Genomic DNA, 22,825 nt, shown 5'->3' with positions numbered 1-22,825 from the left:
AGTTTCCACGTCGGTTATTCCCAATGGTGCCATTTGCCCACTCACAATACACTTTCACCACAGCAGCACGCAAACATTTCACAACCGGCACTGTGTGAGAAATACTGCCACCCTTGGCCCGAAAACCAATAGTCATCCCTTTATGCAACTCTTTACCCATGGCACTAATGAGTGATATGTGTTCAGACAGCCCATCGCACACCTTATATACACACCACGGGGGTGGTGTGTGCGTGTGCGTGCGTGCGCGCGCGCGTGCGTGCGTCAACCTTGGGCTGCCCTGCCTTACACGAGAAAACCCACAAGGTTGGCAGTTTTTAAACCAGGGGCCCCGGCTAGTCTAGCACTGATGCACAGGTCTCTTCCTAAGTTGCTTGATTTTCCTATTCTGATGTGGAATCTCACGAAAACGGATTCACGGAAAACGTGCTCGCTTGATTTTATGCTGCACTTCGGAGTCGTGACTCATTTCCATGCAGGGAAGCTGCGTTTGTGAAAGGGCAGGCGTCTAATACGAGTGGTCATTCAGCACATCAAGCAAATTTGGCTCCGTAATATAAAATTTGTCTTTTGGTAAATAAAAATAAACATGCTGATCTCTTATCATAAGGCCAGTTTCACACGAGCGCAATATGGCCGCAGATCCCAGCCTGACCGTGGCTCTTATTACCCAAACTAACATCAGTATCAGGATCGATGATGCCGCGTGTTCAGAGCATCAGACCCCCAGAAATGCACGGGTATTACGCTGACTTTTAAGGGTAGGAACACACTGGGAGTCGACACTGCAGATTTCATTGCGGAAAACCGGCGGCGTATTATAATAGCAGCAGTGTGGGCGAGATCTGAACGAATCTCATCCACACAGAGGACAAAACCCACCGAGAAACCGAACATAAATTGACATGCGGTGCTTTTTTTTTTTTTTTTTTTTCCTAGTCCGTAGTATGTCAATATATGCTGTGAAATCGCTGCTGTTCTGTCGCCGGTTTTCTCGAATCAATTCAATGGGGAGACAAAACCCACAACAAAGTGTTTTCTTTTGTGGCAAAAGAGAAAAAAAAAACCGACAATTTTTATTTCTATATTTCAAATTAATACTTGCAATGACAACAGCAGGGGGAGCCGCAGTCCTCTGTTCTGAGCGCGGCCGCCTGGAATATTTCATCCCATGTGACTGCAGCAGCCAAACAATGGAGGCAGCGGTGACGAGGACTACAGCGTCATCCCAGGAGGCCGGGCTGCGCTCAGAGCAGAGAGGCGCGTCGCCATGACTTTTTCTTCCTCCCTGCAGTATTTCCACAGCGGACATGGCGCCCAAAAAAAAAAAACGACACAATTTGATGCAGTTTTCAGGCGGAATTTCCTGCGGGTTCCAGGACGCGGTGTACTTTTACGCAGCGTATCCATTGCGTGGGTTCATGCTGCCAAGGTGTTTCGTTAACAGAGAATTGGCTAGATTGGATATAAGGCCACGTTTACACGGCTTACTTTCAGGCATATTTCGGGGCGTAAAAATACGCGTCGCAAAAAAGCACTTCTTGAAGCGTTTTACAAGCGGATTTTTCCAATTGACGTTTCAAAAAAACGCTCTAAAAAAATCAAAATTGCTTTGAAAATCAGCTCCAAAAATGCCTGGATTTAGAGAGTGTTTTCGTATCGGCCTCGTATTTTTCAGCCTGTACATATGGCCTTATTGTAAAAAAAAACCCTGTGAGAAGTGTTAGAATGCTTCCGTTTACTGACAGCAAGCAGCTCTTGAGAACATTGAAACACAAAGTATATATGAGAAATGTCCAGAACTTTACACTATATATTAAATCGCTTTAAAGACTGTACAGAATTCGAAAAACATGGCTGCTCTCCTAAAACAGCGCCACACCTGTCCACAGGTTGTGTGTGGTATTGCAGCTCAGCTTCAATTGAGCTCTGCTGCAATACCACAACACAACCTGTGGACAGGTGTGGCGCTGTTTTTAAAGACAGTCGCCATTTCCTAATCACAACCCCTTTAAAGCTTATTTACAATCAAGGTTAATAAAAGCGGCAATGTAAATGAAGGACATTGCAAATAAACTTCCATGTAGGCCCGTTTCCAACCAGTATCCAGTCAGATCTGGCTCGACAAGACGCCGGCAGTCATTTTGTCATCTGAATCTCATTACAACACGGCCAATGCTTGGGTGATAGCGTGCGGTGAGAAGTCCATGTATATAATACAGCGTCACATCCCGGTCAGAACCTCGCGCTTCTCTACAAAACGTCACAACGCACTTTTTACCTCACAGTCTGTTTTATTAAAAAAAAAAAAGAAAAAATACTCACTTCTACATTAAAGTGGGAACAGATTGCGGCGCTGTGGGGTCAAGACATGTCAGACATGACGTTTGCATTAATTATCTACAAAATAAAATAAAAATCATGATTTCTAACCCGGTAACATCGAACACTTCAGTTCAGGATGAATATGGTAAATACAATTAAAAAAATAAAATAAAAAAAAAAAGGTATACACCGTATGGCGGGTCTCGTCTTATGCTGATCCTGTGTTGGCTTTTTAAAAAGAGGGAGGGGCACGACACAAGTTGCTAATTTACCGTTATCATGCATATGTATATATAGTGACTCGCGTTAAATGACAGCACCCTCTTGTGGTAGAACCATGCTACAACACATCACAATACACCCCGTGATATACAAGAGCCTCTGAAAATCTCATTCTTTGTAAAGGAGGAGGGGCATTGACAACATCTGCCGCACCGGTGAGAGGATCCTGGCCACAGTTAACCCTACCAAGACCGTGCTCTATCCAACCTGGGAGGAGTTATCCTGTAACAAAACAAGAACTTTATATTCTTATAGACAATGTCAATTATTTCAGGATTTAGGACGCCCCTCGATGATCAAGGATAACAGCGCTAAACCCCTCCATATAGGCTCCTCCTCCTTAGCTAAAATCACTAGGACACTTTAGTACATAGGACATTTAGGGAGAATTCACACGCTGCAGATTTTCGGTGCGGATTGTACCTTGAAAATTCATGCCAACTTACAGTACAATGCATGTGCACTTATACAGGGTTAGTGATCTCACAGATCCGTTGAGCAGTCGAGGCGCATGTCTTAACATCAAGTATGGGGGAGGGGGGGGGTTCAGATTACCAGCTGATGCGCCTCTTTGCAAGTTTTCCTAAAAGCAAATACTTCACTTTTCTTACGCAATGACATATGCTTCAGTCACACCCAAAGCTGCAGTCAGGATTCGTCTGCCTTATGCTTTGCACTGAGGAAGGCGTGCGTGGTGTAAACACTACATCTCCTACAATGCACCACAGCACAGAGTATGATGTGTAAAGCAGTGAAATGTGATGTCAGAGCCAACAACCGGGATTTTTTTGCTGCAGCTATGGTTGGGACTAGAGTACAAGACATGATGCAATACTATATATACTTTAGGTCTTCATGCAACTTGGCAAAGACTTTACTGTACTCACCTAAAGTGATGAAAAGCAGAGATAAGTGTCTGATAGCCGGGTCCTCCAACTGATCACTAGACCGGGGGAAGCGAGCCCCCCCAGTCCTCCTCACCGCTATCCCCCCAGTGAGGAGATTGAATGAAGCGCTGTACTCTGGTCTCAGTCAGTCCCACAGATTTTTAATGGGGTAGCACCGCGCATGCTTGTCCTCCGCACTGCAGTCTTGCAGTGAGAAGGAGCGGGAGGCTTGGGGTCCCCTTTTCTAGTGATCAGTGGGGTCCCGGCGATCAGAAACGTATCACCTATCCTGTAGATAGGTGGTAAATGTCTATTCTGGGAATACCCCTTTAAGAGGGACATACCTATGCCTTCCCTGACAGCCGTCTACACGCACAGTCTTGCACCTATGACAGCAGGAGAACGGAGTCACCAACATATTTTTCGTTCGGACCCCAAAAAGCCAACAGCTGCAGCATCTAGACCCTCGTGCATACATGTTCTGGGTGTCAGGAGGGAAGCGACTCCTTGAATACAGTATATAAATAACTCACGCAGGATAATAAATCACTAGAGGGGGGGGGGGGGGAAATAATAAGAAGTTAAACCTAAAGCACCCTTTAAATTCGCTGGTCTAATACGCCCTGTTAGAATCAGCCACTAGCAGCCAATGTTCTGCGTTTTATTCATAGTGAAGTCTTGAACGCCGCCATCTTGGTGCCACCAGAGGGCGCTCTGAACTTGTCCCTCGTGAAGTCAGGTGAGAAATACAGGCCAGTATACGGAGGGCATCTGGTACAGATTGCGAAGATCGCCCTCCTGGCACAACGCTACTGGTTAGCGGCTTCACAAGCGTCGATCCAGTCACTGTAAACGTCCACGGGCTCGGACAGATCTGGGGAGAAGTGTTAAGGAAATGACGCATTGGGAGTACAAAGTCTACGTTCCGTAACGATCCGCGCCCTCCCACATTGCTTTAATATCCGTAGACAGATGCCATGTGATACTTCTGCCATGAGATGTGCCAGGTGACCTGCACCGTTTCTTGCGGTGACCTACTGACCTCAGACAATAAGCGCCACTTTTTAAAGGAGACCTGCACGCACAGGACGCGTCGAAACGCTCTTTAAAGAACTGTTTTTCGATTTTATTTTTGCATATAAAGTAATCATTGTATAATGGAAAGATCTGCAACTTTCTAACATATTTTGTGTTTCAATTCCTTAGCATTTTCAATATCTCTGCTTACTGTCAGTGAATGGAAATGTCTTTATTTGCATCCAGGGGCTGAAAACCTTGTAAACACAAAATGCTTCTCACAGCTGAGGGTTTGTTACAGCTACATCCAGTCCTCTGTGGCCTTAATAGTAAGGACTCCAGGCTGATATATTTTACCTGCAGTGATACATTGTAACAAAGTATCAGATACTATTGCATCAAATCCTAAAACAAGGGTCGGAAACCGTAGGCACTCCGGCTGTTGTGAACCTACATAATAAAGCCTTTGGCTGTCAGGGCATGCTGGGAGTTGTAGTTTCAGAACAGCTGGAGTGCCAAAGGTTGTGACTCGTGCTAAGCGGTGAGAAATATTAGGTTTTCAGTCACCGAAAGCGAATACATTTTCCATTAACTGATAGTAAGCAGAGATCTTGAAGACGGGTGAGAGCTTAAAGGGGTTGTCCACTAGTGGACAACCGATGACCTATCCACCGCATAGGCGATCAGTATACGATTGGCAGGGTCCGACCCCCGGACCGATCAGCTGGTCAGATTGCCTCCGGGCACCGGATGTCATGTCACAGTATGCCCAGAGGCAGCTGTAGCAGCTGATCGGTGCGGGGTCTAAGTGTCGGACCCCCACCGATCGTATATGGATGACCTATCCGGTAGATAGGCCATCAGTTGTCCGGTAGGGGACAACCCCTTTAACCCTGGGGGAGATTTACGAAGCAAAATGGGCCACAATTTATGCTCAAATTGCACCAAAACACTGGTATACCCGCCGTGCGCCAGATTTATTACGCGCTGTAAACACGGATTACAGTCTTAAATTTAGGCAGACCAAAACTAGGCGCAAAAAGTATCTAAAACGTATAATAAATATGCCGCCAGGCACGGGCGCCAGCTCTATGCCGCAACATGACAGAATTCTGCTGCATTTTGCTTTATAAAACTCCCCCTTTTTGCACTGAACTAGAAAGTTTAGAAAAGTGGCGTAGCTAAGAGGGGTCATAAAATGCGCCATTTGTATAGCAAATCAATAAAGAGGTGGCGTACGGACGAGAAAAGCATCCAACATGTCTACTAAGCTGCGCCACATTTATAATAGAACGTGCACCACTCATCAATTTGGCGCAGTTTCTGCCTGGTCTAGTCTTATCCTCTGTAATAATAAATCTCGCCATTGTGCGAGAACGCGGCAGAACCTTCTCTCTACAACGATTAAGCGTTACATACATTATAGGGGATCTTCTCTATAAACACCCGTCCCCTAAGACGGGCGGCCGGGACAGGGTTTACATTACAAACACGAAAGCCGCCCGATAAGCCTCAGAAAAGCTCCTTCACCCGCGTAGTCTCGATACTTCGGATTATCCTCAGGCTCTCAGTAGATTTTTAACACTTTCACCTCTGTGAGAGCAGAGCGGGCGGCTATATGGCAGAAGGGGGTGCGGGACCTCCTCCCATCCTGTTGTCCGGGGGGGGGGGGGATACCATGGGATGGTGTGAAGGAAAGGATACATGTTATAGGGGTCTGGAACTCTTCGAGGCACACCGTGCAGGAGATGACCCCCGTGTTACGAGCTCGGTCCCTGTAGGAAGAAGCAGATAAGGTCACAATCCTTACACACTGAAGCTATTGCCATAAGACTCTGTTCACATCAGCGTCAGAGTGCTGTGTAAGACGCCTCCGTTGCTGGACAAAATAGTGCAGCAATATTCTGCCCGGCAAAGCCACGAACACCGTGACGGAAACCATTATACGCAATGGGTTCTGTAGGGCACCCTTGGTTTCCATTACTCGACCGATCCGGCAGCTCTGGATTTTCGTTGTTCTGCTCCCATGACTAAATAGAAAAACAGAATGCCTCGGCGCAGATGTGAACAGAGCCGAAACAACACATATCCGGGAGAATTTATTTTTTGTGCTCTTTAAAAAAGGGGATACATTTGTTTTGTGGGAAAACTCCTTTAACCCCTTCAGGACCAAGCTCATTTTGGCCTTCAGGACCAGACCCATTTTTTCAAATCTGACATATTTCACTTTATGTGGTAATAACTCCGGAACGCTTTTACCTATCAAAGTGATTCTGAGATTGTTTTCTCGTGACACATTGGACTTTATGATAGTGGAAAAATGTGGTCGATAAATTCAATATTTACCAGTGAAAAACACCAAAATTTGGTGAAAAATTGCAAAAATTTGCATTTTTCTAAATGTAAATGTATCTGCTTGTAAGACAGGCAGTTATACCACACAAAATTGTTGCTAATTAACATCCCCCATATGTCTACTTTAGATTGGCATCGTTTTTTGAACATCCTTTTACTTTTCTAGGACGTTACAAGGCTTAGAACTTTAGCAGCAATTTCTCACATTTTCAAGAAAATTTCAAAAGGCTATTTTTACAGGGGCCAGTTCAGTTGTGAAGCGGCTTTTAGGGCCTTATATATTAGAAACCGCCAAAAAGTCACCCCATTTTAAAATCTTCACCCCTCAAAGTATTCAAAACAGCATTTAGAAAGTTTCTTAACCCTTTAAACGTTTCACAGGAATTAAAGCAACGTAGAGGTGAAATTTTCAAATTTCATTTTTTTTTTGCAGAAATTCATTTTTATTCTATTTTTTTTGTAACACAGAAGTTTTTACCAGAGAAATGCAACTCAATATTTATTGCCCAGATTCTGCAGTTTTTAGAAATATCCCACATGTGGCCCTAGTGTGGTAATGGACTGAAGCACCGGCCTCAGAAGCAAAGGAGCACCCAGTGGATTTTGGGCCTCCTTTTTATTAGAAAATATTTTAGGCTCCATGTCAGGTTTCAAGGGCTCTTTCGGTGCCAAAACAGTGGAAATCCACCAAAAGTGACCCCATTTTGGAAACTACACCCCTTGAGGAAATTATCTAGGGGTATAGTGAGCATTTTGACCCCGCAGGTTTTTTGCAGAAATTATTGGAAGTAGGCCGTGAAAATAAAAATCGTCATTCTTTCAAAGATTATGTAGGTTTAGCTAATTTTTTCTAATTTCCACGAGGACTAAAGGAGAAAAAGCACCACAACATTTGTAAAGCAATTTCTCCCGAGTAAAACAATACCCCACATGTGGTTATAAACGGATGTTTGGACACACGGCGGAGCTTAGAAGGGAAAGAGCGCCATTTGGCTTTTGGAGCTCAAATTTAGCAGGAATGGTTTGCGGAGGCCATGTCGCATTTACAAAGCCCCTGAGGTACCAAAACAGTGAAAACGCCAAAAAAGTGACTCCATTGAGAAAACTACACCCCTTGAGGAATCCATCTAGGGGTGTAGTGAGCATTTTGCCCCCACAGGTGTTTCATAGATTTTATTAGAATTGGGCAGTGAAAATAAAAAAAATCCTTTTTCTTCAATAAGACGTAGCTTTAGCTCCAAATTTTTAATTTTCTCAACAAATAAAGGAAAAAAAGAACCCCAACGCTTGTAAAGCAACTTCTCTGGAGTACGGCAATACCCCACACGTGGTCGTAAAATGCTGTTTGGGCACACGGCAGGGCTCAGAAGGGAAGGAGCGCCATTTGCTTTTGGAGTACAGATTTTGCTGCATTTGGTTTCTGGTCGCTATGTTGCATTTGCAAAGTCCATGTGGGACCAAAACAGTGGATCCCCCCCAGAAGTGACGCCATTTTGGAAACAACACCCTCAAGGTATTCACCTAGGGGTGTAGTGAGCATGTTAACCCCACAGGTGTTTTGCAGAAATTCGTGTGCACACGATGTGGGAGAATGAAAATGGGAATTTTTCCTTAGATACGCCAATATGTGGTGCCCGGCTTGTGCCACCATAACAAGACAGCTCTCAATTATTATGCGGTGTTTCCCTGTTTTAGAATCACCCTACATGTGGCCCTAATCTTTTGCCTGGACATTCGACAGGGCTCAGGAGTGAAAGAGTACCATGTAAAATTGAGGCCTAATTTGGCGACTTATAAAGTATTGGTTCACAATTGCAGAGGCTTTGATGTGAAATAATAAAAGAAACCCCTGAGAAGTGACCCCATTTTGGAAACTGCACCCCTCAAGGCATTTATTAAGAGGTGTAGTGAGCATTTTCACCCCACGTGTCTTTTCCATAAATGATTGCGCTGCGGAAGGTACAAATTAAATAGTTTCCCTAGATATGCCAATTCAGTGTCAAATGTCATGCCCAGCTTGTGCCACTTTTTTTTTTATATACACCGTTCACCGTACGTTATAAACTACATGTTACCTTTATTCTGCGGGTCAGTACGATTCCGGCGATACCAAATTTATAGAACTTTTTTATAACTTTTTGCACAATAAAATTACTTTTGGAAAGAGAATGTATTTTTTCTGTCGCCAAGTTGTGAGAGCCATAACTTTTACATTTTTTCGTCGATGGAGCTGTGTGAGGGCTTGTTTTTTTTGCGAGACGAGGTATAGATTTTATCGGTACCATTTTTGGATACATGCAACTTTTTGATCACTTTTTATTTCAATTTTTGGAAGACAGTGACCAAAAAAACAGTAATTATGGCAGTGTTTTTGAGTTGTTTTTTTACGGCGTTCACTGTGCAGAATAAATAACATAATATTTTTATAGTTCAGGTCGTTACGGTCGCTGCGATACCAAATATGTATGGCTTTATTATTTTTTTCAATAATAAATGACTTATAAGGGAAAAAGGGCGATTGTGTTTTGTGTTATTATTTGAAACTTTTATTGTATGTTTTCCAACTTTTATTTTTACTTTTTTTACACTTTTCTTTAGTCCCACTAGGGGACTTGAATGTCCAACTATTTGTTTGATGTTCTAATACATTGCACTACCTATGTAGTGCAATGTATTGGAACTGTCAGTTGTTCACTGACAGCAAGCCGATTAGGCTCCGCCTCTGGGCGGGGCCTAATCAGCTTACGTAATGGCAGACAGGAGTCCATTGTTAGGGCTCCTGTTGCCATGGTAGCAGTCGCCAGCCTTGCCATCGCATGGCAAGGCTGCCGATTTTCTACAAACCTCTAGGATGCAGCGATCACAATGGATCGCTGCATCGAAGGGGTTAATGCCAGGAATCGGAGCTAGCTCCGGTTCCTGGCGATAGATCGGGGTGTCCGCTGTAACATACAGCGGACACCCACTGCTGATGACGCCGGCTCAGCTTCTGAGCCGGAAGCTGAGCCGGCGCCATCTTGCCGATGTTACCGGAAGCCTCCTGGGCCCCGCCGACGACGGGGCATAGGAGGATTCCGTTACAGGCTGATCGGGAGGTAAGCATTAGCCCTCCGATCGCCTTTGCAGCCACCGGCAACCCAGCGATCACGTTGCTGGGGTGCCGGTGGCTATAAACTCCTCACATGCTGCGATCTCTATTGAACGCAGCATGTGAGGGGTTAATCGGTCGGATCGGAGGCTAGCTCCGGTCCTGGCCGATACCTTAGGGTGCCAGCTGTAACATACAGCTGTCACCCGGTGGTGATGTCGCTGGCTCAGCTCCTGAGCCAGCTTCATCTCCATGACGTATATTTACGTGAAAAGGCGGTAAGCCACCGATTTTAATGACGTATATATACGTGATCCGGCGGGAAGGGGTTAAACGGGGTTCTCCGCATTGGACATTTCCTACTTGTTAAACAGGTCACAAAGTGTCTCAGTGCTGAAACCCCCAGTGATCACCTGCAATCTGCATGAAAACCTGTCAATAACTGTTACATTTCCCTGCAGCGCCACCACAGGAGAAATTAAGTATTACACAGTGCCTATTCACATCAATGTGTTGTCTGTGTAATACAGGACAGGTCCTCCCGAGAGACATTCTTTGGTATCGCTCTCCACTCTGACCAAGAAATGAGGATCCTGTATTAACTCAAAAAACTCCCTAAAAGGGTGTATGGAAGAAAAAAATAAAAAAAAAAAATACGTTTTTGCCTGGAAACCCAGTAAAAAAAAAAAAAAAAAAAAAAAAAAAAGGGTTCCCCATAACAGGCTCATTTATACACAGCAGTTCAGTGGAATTACATGATCGCTCTCAGCCAGTCAGCAGCTCTGAAAACAATCACATGGTGCACTGGGTGACTCGCGTCTCCAAGGAGTAGCGCCACGCGATCCATTTCAGAGCAATTAATTGGCTGGGAGGGATCACGTGACTTCACAGAACCAGAAAGTTAATTTCAACCCCTATCGTAAAAAAATCTTCTTTTCGGAGACACTGACCGCTTCTTATGTCCCCGCATCAGGACGACGTCGCACACTTACATTTTGACGTCACAGGATTTCTCGTGGTTACAAAACGGACAGGTGAACTGGGTGTCTAGATTTCCGGTCATCTTCTTCTTGGGGGGAGGCTTTCTCTTTGACTTTCTGCGTCCCATCTTCTACAACTACAAAGAAAGAGGAAAGGTAAACTAAATGTACCAACGAAAACCACTCTCGACATCCACAGTCCTCCCCTGCTGAGAGTAATGGTGCTTTACTTCTATATAATGCTCTATCCCATAATAGACTTTATACCCGGCCCAATCACAGCGGAACGGTGGTGACGTCATACAACGTGAGGTCACGCGATCGCAGGAGGTCTGATCACTCAGTTTTGGGATTTGCTGCCTGATGTGGAGTTATTTAGAGAGACCAATAGGAAGGCCACGTTTACAGAACCATACACGAGATGGGATTTTAAAAACCTCATCCACACGTGGCATAATAATTCAATATAAGCACGCCCTGGATCACTACGGATTTTCCCCCTTTCAATGCATAGGGTAATTCTGCCGCAAAACCCGCAGGTTACACACGTAGATCTGGACTTAGAATGAGCGGTTTTGCCTCAAAATCCACAGCGGATTTCTTCTGCGACATCTGAACTTACCCACTGTATAACCCACAGCAAAAAAAAATGCCGGCGCACACTACGTTAATGTAAACAAAAAGGGCACACTTGGCATACGCTGGGTGAATGGGGTCCTACGAATGGAGCCTGATGTTTACGGGGCCTCCCAACATCTCTTGGAGGATTTGAAAACCCACAGAATTCCCTAAAATCCACTGAGATTGTAGCGCCCCCCCCCATTGACTAGAACATTGTGCTGTAATTTGGAACAGATCTTATGTGCGGGGGCACGTCGGTCACGTGTGCGCCATCTGTGAGGACGGGTCATTTACACACCTCTGACTGTATATGGAAAATGCACACCACCGATTCTACCAGAACACGCATGATGCTCCACCTGTGAGTCACTAAGATGAGATCATAGAACGGCCTTATCTGCAACTCCTTTATACACGAGCCTGACGCAAAGGCACCGAGTTATTACACAGCAGAACAACCAATTAGTGCACAGCTGTCATTTTATTCAGTCCAAAACTTGGACTCTGACTGGGTGCTATAAGGAGGCCTAGTATGATAGCCCTGCCCCCCTAAATGATAGGAGCTTGGCTAAGCGGTAAGGCGGGGGCTGTCAACAAGTTTGTTGGCAGCTATCTTTAACCAGCAGAATAATGAGTGCAGCTCTGGAGTATAATACAGGATGTAACTCAGGATCAGTACAGGAGAAGTAATGTAATGTATGTACACAGTGACTTCACCAGCAGAATAGTGAGTGCAGCTGTGGAGTATAATACAGGATGTAACTCAGGATCAGTACAGGATAAGTAATGTAATGTATGTACACAGTGACTCCACCAGCAGAATAGTGAGTGCAGCTCTGGAGTATAATACAGGATGTAACTCAGGATCAGTACAGGAGAAGTAATGTAATGTATGTACACAGTGACTCCACCAGCAGAATAGTGAGTGCAGCTCTGGAGTATAATACAGGATGTAACTCAGGATCAGTACAGGATAAGTAATGTAATGTATGTACACAGTGACTCCACCAGCAGAATAGTGAGTGCAGCTCTGGAGTATAATACAGGATGTAACGCAGGATCAGTACAGGAGAAGTAATGTAATGTATGTACACAGTGACTCCACCAGCAGAATAGTGAGTGCAGCTGTGGAGTAGAATACAGGATGTAACTCAGGATCAGTACAGGATAAGTAATGTAATGTATGTACACAGTGACTCCACCAGCAGAATAGTGAGTGCAGCTCTGGAGTATAATACAGGATGTAACTCAGGATCAGTACAGGAGAAGTAATGTAATGTATGTACACAGTGACTCCACCAGCAGAATAGTGAGTGCAGCTCTGGAGTATAATACAGGATGTAACTCAGGATCAGTACAGGATAAGTAATGTAATGTATGTACACAGTGACTCCACCAGCAGAATAGTGAGTGCAGCTCTGGAGTATAATACAGGATGTAACGCAGGATCAGTACAGGAGAAGTAATGTAATGTATGTACACAGTGACTCCACCAGCAGAATAGTGAGTGCAGCTGTGGAGTAGAATACAGGATGTAACTCAGGATCAGTACAGGATAAGTAATGTAATGTATGTACACAGTGACTCCACCAGCAGATTAGTGAGTGCAGCTGTGGAGTATAATACAGGATATAACTCAGGATCAGTACACGATAAGTAATGTAATGTATGTACACAGTGACTCCACCAGCAGAATAGTGAGTGCAGCTCTGGAGTATAATACAGGATGTAACTCAGGATCAGTACAGGATAAGTAATGTAATGTATGTACACAGTGACTCCACCAGCAGAATAGTGAGTGCAGCTCTGGAGTATAATACAGGATGTAACTCAGGATCAGTACAGGATAAGTAATGTAATGTATGTATACAGTGACTCCACCAGCAGAATAGTGAGTGCAGCTCTGGAGTATAATACAGGCTATAACTCCGGATCAGTACAGGATAAGTAATGTATGTACACAGTGACTCCACCAGCAGAATAGTGAATGCAGCTCTGGAGTATAATACAGGCTGTAACTCCGGATCAGTACAGGATAAGTAATGTAATGTATGTACACAGTGACTCCACCAGCAGAATAGTGAGTGCAGCTCTGGAGTATAATACAGGATGTAACGCAGGATCAGTACAGGATAAGTAATGTAATGTATGTACACAGTGACTCCACCAGCAGAATAGTGAGTGCAGCTCTGGAGTATAATACAGGATGTAACGCAGGATCAGTACAGGAGAAGTAATGTAATGTATGTACACAGTGACTCCACCAGCAGAATAGTGAGTGCAGCTCTGGAGTATAATACAGGATGTAACTCAGAATCAGTACAGGAGAAGTAATGTAATGTATGTACACAGTGACTCCACCAGCAGAATAGTGAGTGCAGCTCTGGAGTATAATACAGGATGTAACTCAGGATCAGTACAGGATAAGTAATGTAATGTATGTACACAGTGACTTCACCAGCAGAATAGTGAGTGCAGCTCTGGAGTATAATACAGGATGTAACTCAGAATCAGTACAGGAGAAGTAATGTAATGTATGTACACAGTGACTCCACCAGCAGAATAGTGAGTGCAGCTCTGGAGTATAATACAGGATGTAACTCAGGATCAGTACAGGATAAGTAATGTAATGTATGTACACAGTGACTCCACCAGCAGAATAGTGAGTGCAGCTCTGGAGTATAATACAGGATGTAACTCAGGATCAGTACAGGATAAGTAATGTAATGTATGTATACAGTGACTCCACCAGCAGAATAGTGAGTGCAGCTCTGGAGTATAATACAGGCTATAACTCCGGATCAGTACAGGATAAGTAATGTATGTACACAGTGACTCCACCAGCAGAATAGTGAATGCAGCTCTGGAGTATAATACAGGCTGTAACTCCGGATCAGTACAGGATAAGTAATGTAATGTATGTACACAGTGACTCCACCAGCAGAATAGTGAGTGCAGCTCTGGAGTATAATACAGGATGTAACGCAGGATCAGTACAGGATAAGTAATGTAATGTATGTACACAGTGACTCCACCAGCAGAATAGTGAGTGCAGCTCTGGAGTATAATACAGGATGTAACGCAGGATCAGTACAGGAGAAGTAATGTAATGTATGTACACAGTGACTCCACCAGCAGAATAGTGAGTGCAGCTCTGGAGTATAATACAGGATGTAACTCAGAATCAGTACAGGAGAAGTAATGTAATGTATGTACACAGTGACTCCACCAGCAGAATAGTGAGTGCAGCTCTGGAGTATAATACAGGATGTAACTCAGGATCAGTACAGGAGAAGTAATATAATGTATGTACACAGTGACTCCACCAGCAGAATAGTGAGTGCAGCTGTGGAGTATAATACAGGATATAACTCAGGATCAGTACAGGATAAGTAATGTATTGTATGTACACAGTGACTCCACCAGCAGAATAGTGAGTGCAGCTCTGGAGTATAATACAGGATGTAACTCAGGATCAGTACAGGATAAGTAATGTAATGTATGTACACAGTGACTCCACCAGCAGAATAGTGAGTGCAGCTCTGGAGTATAATACAGGATATAACTCAGGATCAGTACAGGATAAGGCCTGATTTATACTGCATTTAACCCTTCTGTCAGGGGAATACGTGGGAAGGAGTCCCGACGTACAGCTTCGATGGAGGTAGTGACGTATCCCGCTGTATAGGCATACAGTGGGATACGTCACCTGAACTTCCCAGGCAAGGCGCTACTTGAAGCAATGTGCCCAGGGAACCCCGTCTCTGTCCACGTATGGACAGTGATGTGAGGGGGCTTTCAACTACGGAGTGCCCGGCCAGAGCATCACAAGCGCTATGGCCAGGGACACCTCTCTTGGGAAAGCAATCGACGTCACTGTCCATATATGGTCAGTGGCGTCTCCAGTCCGAGTCCCCGGCCAGAGCACTACCAATGCTCCGATCGGGCTGAGTTCTATTTAATGCTCCTCCCACAGACTTCGGCCCTGGGGAAACTTTGACGAATGCTATACAATGTCATCCATCACCCATGTTAAAAAGACGTATACCGCAGTCCACATTATTTTAGCTAGATCCCGCAGGATGGACGAGTGTGGTATACTACGTTATTCCAGTCTGAAAAAAAATATTAAAAAGTATAAACCGACATATCCCAACCAAACAGTGGCCAAAAAGAGCACCGACTTCCAGGTGAAGACCTTAAATGGGACACAGCGCTAAAGCAGCCCCTCGACCCCTTTAATCTCAGGCTCGTGGGGGTCCCACCAGTCAGAAAGTTAGGACATATACTATCAATATGCTGTCCCTTGAAGTGACTTAACCATTTCATAGTATTAGTTTGTTTAACATTGACACCCTCAGCTCCCACAGAGCTGGGCATCCAGACTCCTGGGTGGCAGCCATATTGGTCCACCCAGCTTTCCTAGACTCCTGGGTGGCAACCATATTGGTCCACCCAGCTTTCCCAGACTCCTGGGTGGCAACCATATTGGTCCACCCAGCTTTCCCAGACTCCTGGGTGGCAGCCATATTGGTCCACCCAGCTTTCCCAGACTCCTGGGTGAAAGCCATATTGACGATAACCCAGCTTCTCCAGGCACAGATATAACGCAGATTCAAAAGAAATGTAACTTTTTTTTTTTTTTATAGGAGACGACTCAATTACTTATTTACAGTCACTCTCTTCTATACAGAGAAGTTATAGGAGTCCTGATCGGAGACAACTATGTTTATACGCACGCCATATGTTAGTATAAAACGTGGAGGAGCTGGGGACACAGGACTGTATAATACCCAGTGCGGCGCGCAATAATACACATTATAATAACTAGCAATATTCACCTCTCCTTTCCCGCCGGATACTTCGTGTCTCCACCCTCACGTCTCTGATCGGCAATGTGTGGACGGAAATCCCCCCCTCTCTGACTACACTTCCTATTTCCGGTCAACAACCAATCGGTTGTTGCATAACACAAGTTGTCCCTCCTCCTCTGCCTTCCGATTGGACGACTTAACGGTAACGTCCTATTGGACAGAATGACGCGTCAATCATCGTGTTGGAATTCGGGATGTGATTGGTGGATTGGTGAATACACGTTGCCACTGATTGCGTGGGTCTTACGTCATGGGTGTGCGTGGTTCCTAAGCGTTGCTGGTTACTAAGGAGGCCTAGAGCATGTGGCCAAGCCAGAGCTGTAGTGAAAATGTGAATCACTCAGACTTGACGGGACTTTCTTACACAGGTCCTTCACTGGAGCCATGAAAGAGTCAACAGACATGGCCTCCAGCCGCGCCAGGAGATTAACCCCTTCCCACTGCAGCCACTTTTGACCTCCCTGACAGCCTTATTTTTCAAATCTGACATGTGTCACTTTATGTGGTAATAACTTCGAAATGCTTTTACCTATCCAAGCGATTCTGAGATTGTTTTCTCGTGACACATTGAACTTTATGTTACTGCCAAAATTTGGTCGATACATTCAATATTTAATTGTGAAAAACACCAAAATTTAGCAAAATATTTGAAAAATTAGCATTTTTATCCATTTAAATGTATCTGCTTGTAAGACAGGCAGTTATACCACACAAAATAGTCACTAGTTTATATTTCCCATATGTCTACGTTATGTTTGCATCGTTTTTTTGAACGTCCTTTTATTTTTCTATGACCTCACAAGGCTTAGAACTTTAGCAGCAATTTCTCACATTTTCAAGAAACTTTCAAAAGGCTATTTTTACAGGGGCCAGTTCAGCTGTGAAGTGTCTTTGAGGGGCCTATACAATACAAACCCCCATAAGTCACCCCATTTTAAAAACTTCACCCCTCAAAGTATTAAAAACAGCATTTAGAAAGTTTCTTAACCCTTTAGGCGTTTCACAGGAATTAAAGAGGCTCTGTCACCAGATTTTACAACCTCTATCTGCTATTGCAGCAGATCAGCGCTGCAATGTAGATTACAGTAACGTTTTTATTTTTTAAAAACGAGCATTTTTGGCCAAGTTATGACCATTTTTGTATTTATGCAAATGAGGCTTGCAAAAGTCCAACTGGGCGTGTATTATGTGCGTACATCGGGGCGTTTTTAATACTTTTACTAGCTGGGCGCTCTGATGAGAAGTATCATCCACTTCTCTTCAGAACGCCCAGCTTCTGGCAGTGCAGACACACAGCGTGTTCTCGAGAGATCACGCTGTGACGTCACTCACAGGTCCTGCATCGTGTCAGACGAGCGGGGACACATCGGCACCAGAGGCTACAGATGATTCTGCAGCAGCATCAGCGTTTGCAGATAAGTAGCTACATCGATTTACCTGCAAACGCCGATGCTGCTGCAGAATCAAATGTAGGCTCTGGTGCCGATGTGTCCTCGCTCGTCTGACACGATGCAGGACCTGTGAGTGACGTCACAGCGTGATCTCTGGAGAACACGGCTGTGTCTGCACTGCCAGAAGCTGGGCGTTGTGAAGAGAAGTGGATGATACTTCTCATCAGAACGCCCAGCTAGTAAAAGTAGTAAAAACGCCCCGATGTACGCACATAATACACGCCCACTTGGACTTTTACTTTAAACACGCCCACTTGGACTTTTGCAAGCCTTATTTGCATAAATACAAAAATGGTCATAACTTGGCCAAAAATGCTCGTTTTTAAAAAATAAAAACGTTACTGTAATCTACATTGCAGCGCCGATCTGCTGCAATAGCAGATAGGGGTTGCAAAATCTGGTGACACTGGTGACAGAGCCTCTTTAAAGCAATGTAGAGGGGAAATTCATTTTTAATAAATTTTTTCCTGTAACAAGGTTTTACCAGAGAAACGCAACTCAATATTTATTGCCCAGGTTCTGCAGTTTTTAGAAATATCCGACATGTGGCCCTGGTGTGCTAATGGACTGAAGCACCGGCCTCAGAAGCAAAGGAGCACCTAGTGGATTTTGGGGCCTCTTTTTTTATTAGATTATATTTTAGGCACCATGTCCAGTTTGAAGAGGTCTTGTGGCGCCAAAATAGTGGAAACACCCCAAAAAATACACAATTTTGAAAACTACACACCACAAGGAATTCATCTAGGGGTGTAGTGAGCATTTTGACCCCACAGGTGTTTCATAGATTTTATTAGAATTTAGACGTAAAAATGATTTTTTTTTTACAATAAGATGTCGTTTTAGCTAAAAAAATACAATGTCCACAAGGTATAAAGAAGAAAAAGCCCCTCAACATTTGTAGAGGAACTTCTCTGGAGTACGGAAATACCCTATATGTGGTCATAAATTGCTGTTTGGGCACACGGCAGGGCTCAGAAGAGAAGGAGCGCTATTTGGCTTTTGGAGCACAGATTTTCTGTATTGGTTTCTTGACACCATGTCGCATTTGCAAATCCCCTAAGGAACCAGAACAGTGGAAACCCCCCAAATGTGACTCAACACCCCACAGGTGTTTCATAGATTTTATTTGGATTGGGCAGTGAAAATAACAATTTAATTTTTTTCCAATAAGACGTAGCTTTAGTGCAAAATTTTTCATTTTCTCAAGAAATAAAGGAGAAAAAGCACCAGAACATTTGTAAAGCAACTTCTCCAGAGTACGGCAATACCCCATATGTGGTCATAAACTGCTGTTTGGGCACACGGCAAGGCTCAGAAGGGAAGGAGCGCCATTTGGCTTTTGGAGTGCAGATTTTGCTGGTTTCAGGGCGCTATGATACTTGCATGGCTGGATATGACATCACCATGCCGTGGCTTGGTTCTCAGCGTATTGTACGCCACGTCTGCTACATGTTCCCGTTGAAATCGGGTGTGTTACCGGGTCTAAGTTGCTACCCTGGATCTAGGACGTTCTGAGACTGCTCACGTGGTTAACCGTGAACTGAGAACTGCTGTATGACTTTGGCAATTACCAGCGTCTTGGATGCCACATGTGCTATAAACCCTCGGCCGAAACCTGGTCTCTTACCTGGACCGGACCGCTACCCTGGATCAAGGACGCTCTGCTTTTGCAAAAAACCACCTAGCGCTGTTGACCGTGAATAGAGAACTGCTATTTGACATCGGCAACTACCAGATCAGTTTACTATGCATTCATCCGAACGGTGAACTATCAATTGCAACCTAAGGGGAATTGCGCAGCTTGGTTACCTCCACCTCTCCAATCTATTACTTAGGAAATAGATATTTTACCAAATGTATCCTTCTTTAGATATATCATGAAGGGCATTGCTATATATATTTTTTGTGATCATTGAAAAGCAGGATCGTTCTACTACGGACCAATATTGATTTGAATTTTTCACTTGGCCGTACCCCTTTATAATTAGTGGAATAAGGGGGAGAATTTATTGCCGGATGCATTGACATTTCATGAAGGGAAATGGACATATTTTTCTATTGTTGATATTTAATTCCGATTATAGATGTCTATTATACATATTTTAGGAGAGATATACTGATACCTTCTGTTTTACATCCATGTATGTTACTATTCTTTTGTTGTTTTTTTTGTTTGAATTTTTCACATATTTCTGGTCTTACAGGACGGCACCGTGTAGTATTATTAACCTAGGCTTTCATTTAGGTTATTGGATTAAATATTTTCTTTTCATGCTTGGGCCTTCCCCTTCCTGGTTCCCTAATTTTAGGGACTTGATAAATCGCCTCTTGAAACAGAAGAAACGTTCCCCTCGGGCCGGCACAACTGCAGATTTTTCTTTCCTGACTTATTGGAGCCTTAACTTATTTTATTTTTCAATAGACGTAGTGGTATGAGGGCTGTTTTTTTTTGCGGGACGAGCTGTAGTTATTATTGGTATCATTTTGGGGTACATGCAACTTTTTGATCCTATTTTTTTGGGAGACAACGTGACCAGAAAACAGCAATTCTGGCATAGTTTTTAAGTTTTTTTTATATAGCACTCACTACGCATTATAAATTACATGTTGACTATATTCTGCGGGTCAGTACGATTCCGGCGATTCCAAATTTATATCATTTTTACAAGTTTTTGCACAATAAAATTACTTTTGTAAAAAGAATGTATTTTTACTGTCGCCAAGTAGGGATGTCACGATACCAGAATTTGGACTTCGATACCGATACTTCGTTTAGTATTGCGATTTCGATACCAATTTCGATACTTTTGCCAACAGTAATAAAAAAAAAATTCTTCCGTTTTCTGATGTGAGGCGCGACGTGTGATGAATTTTGAACGCGCCTCACATTAATAGTAATTAACCCCATCATGTTTCTCAGTCATAATGGGTTAATGTGCGAAGTACATGATGGGGTTAATTACTATTAATGTGAGGAACATGGAGGGTAAATTCATCGCACCTCGCGCCTCACATTAATAAGTGAATGAAAGCCGTGTTTATTTCATTTTTTTACAGCGTACACATCATAAATGATGCAAAAAAATTGTTGTGCAGGTTATTACGGCCGCGCCATTACTGAATGTGTGAATATTTTATGTATTGAGACTTATTTTAATGTTTATTGTAAAAAAGGTGAATTTGTATTTTTTTTTAATTTTAACAATACTTTGTTTTTATTTTATTTTTACACTTTAATGTACTGACATATATCAGATATATCCCAGTACATCAGCCTGTGGACAGATAGCACACAGACATATATCAGATATATCCCAGTACATTAGCCTGTAGACAGATAGCACACAGGCAGTTGTTAGGACATACTTGGGTATGTCCTAACAACATGAAATATGGTAGGACAGCCCTGGGGTCCGTCAATAGACCCTGGGCTGTCTGCCCATATATGGTATGGCCCTCGATCACGTCACAGGAATTCCCTGTGACGCGATCCAGGGGCATCCCCCCTGCTCATTTTCTCCTGAATGCTGCAGTCAGCTGTGATCGCAACATTCAGGGGAATAGCGGCGGAGATGAGAGGTTTCTCTGATCTCCGCCGTTATAGAGCGGGGCTGTGGCTGTGTAATACAGCCATTGCCCCGCTCCTGACAGGAAGTGCGCGCGCGGTCAGCATGAGGAGGTGCGACCGGCGCTGCACTAATGAGCGGCAGTTCAGGCACTGAGGACAGAACATGGGGGTGTTTTGTAGCGCGCCCGCCATGTTCTGTCTCCAGTGCCGCAGATCATTAGTGCAGCGCCGGCCGAATCACATCATCCTGACGGCGCGCACTTATCATGACTCAGGAGCGGGGCTGTGGCAGAATTACACAGCCGCAGCCGCGCTCCCATACATACATGTATTACTATACTGAGCTGTGCGGCTGCGCAGCGAAGTATCGAAATACAGGAAATAGCGGTATTGAACCGTTTAGGGATGCAAAGTATCGAAACAGTATCGAAGTTTCGATGCACCGTGCATCCCTATCGCCAAGTTGTAAGAGCCATAACTTTTACATTTTTTTCGTCGACAGAGCTGTATGAGGGCTTGTTTGTTGCGAGACGAGTTATAGTTTTTATAGGTACCATGTTTGGATACATGCCACCTTTTGATCACTTTTTATTGACATTTTTGGAAGACAAAGTGACCAAAAACAGTTCAGGCCATTACAGATGCAGCGATAGTAAATATGTATGGTTTATTCAATAATAAATTACTTGATAAGGAAAAAAGGGCAATTGTGTTTTATTTTATTACTTGAAACATTTATTTTATTTTTTACAACTTTATTTTTATTTTTTTTACACTTTTTCTTACACTTTTTTTTAGTTCCACTAGAGGACTTGAAGGTCCAACTGTTTGATTGCTGTTCTAATACATTATTCTAACTATGTAGTGCAATGTATTAGAAATGTCAGTTGTTCACTAGTAGCAAGCTGATTAGGCTCCGCCAAATCGGCTTCCATAAGGGCAGACCAGGAGGCCATTGTTAGGCCATTGTTGCCATAGTAGCAGTCAGCAGCCCTGCCATCGCATGGCAGGGCTGCAGATTTGCTATAAAACACTAAGATGCAGCGATGGCTTCCGATCGCTGTATCTAAGGGGTTAATGGCAGGGATCGGAGCTAGCTCCGGTTCCTGATGTTCCAGCAGGGTGTCCGCTGTAACATACAGCGGACACCCACTGCTGATGACACCGGCTCAGCTTCTGAGCTGGAAGCTGAGCCGGTGGCATTTTGCCGTTGGTACCTGAAGCCTTTTAGGCCCCGCCTCCGAGTGGGGCATAGTGGGCTTCCATAGCTGGTAGATCGGGAGGCCAGTATCAGGCCTCCGGTTGCCATTGCAGCCACCGGCAACCCAGTGCTCACGTTACTGGGGTGCCAGTGGCTAAAAACCCCTCAGATGCTGC

General features: G+C 44.0%; 1 protein-coding gene across 2 annotated transcripts; it reads right to left on the bottom strand.

Annotated features, from left to right (window-relative positions):
• Nucleotides 1-4,141: 4,141 nt before the first annotated feature.
• ELOF1 (elongation factor 1) lies at nt 4,142-16,529 on the bottom strand. Of its 2 annotated transcripts, none has more exons than XM_075859049.1 (4): nt 16,397-16,529; nt 10,947-11,071; nt 6,216-6,286; nt 4,142-4,368 (listed from the first exon to the last, which is right to left on the bottom strand). In XM_075859049.1, the coding sequence occupies exons 2-4, from the start codon at nt 11,060-11,062 to the stop codon at nt 4,304-4,306; spliced, it is 252 nt and encodes an 83-aa protein (XP_075715164.1). In that variant the 5' UTR covers nt 11,063-11,071; nt 16,397-16,529; the 3' UTR covers nt 4,142-4,303. The 2 variants fall into 2 exon arrangements, with proteins under 2 accessions (XP_075715164.1, XP_075715165.1); XM_075859050.1 differs by lacking the exon at nt 16,397-16,529 and adding an exon at nt 11,854-11,901.
• Nucleotides 16,530-22,825: the final 6,296 nt, after the last annotated feature.

Source organism: Rhinoderma darwinii, chromosome 3 (genome assembly GCF_050947455.1).
Source record: "Rhinoderma darwinii isolate aRhiDar2 chromosome 3, aRhiDar2.hap1, whole genome shotgun sequence".
In the NCBI taxonomy this organism is placed as follows: domain Eukaryota; kingdom Metazoa; phylum Chordata; class Amphibia; order Anura; family Rhinodermatidae; genus Rhinoderma; species Rhinoderma darwinii.
Note: the sequence above shows the minus strand (reverse complement) of the source record. Positions and strands in the feature narration are given on the sequence as shown.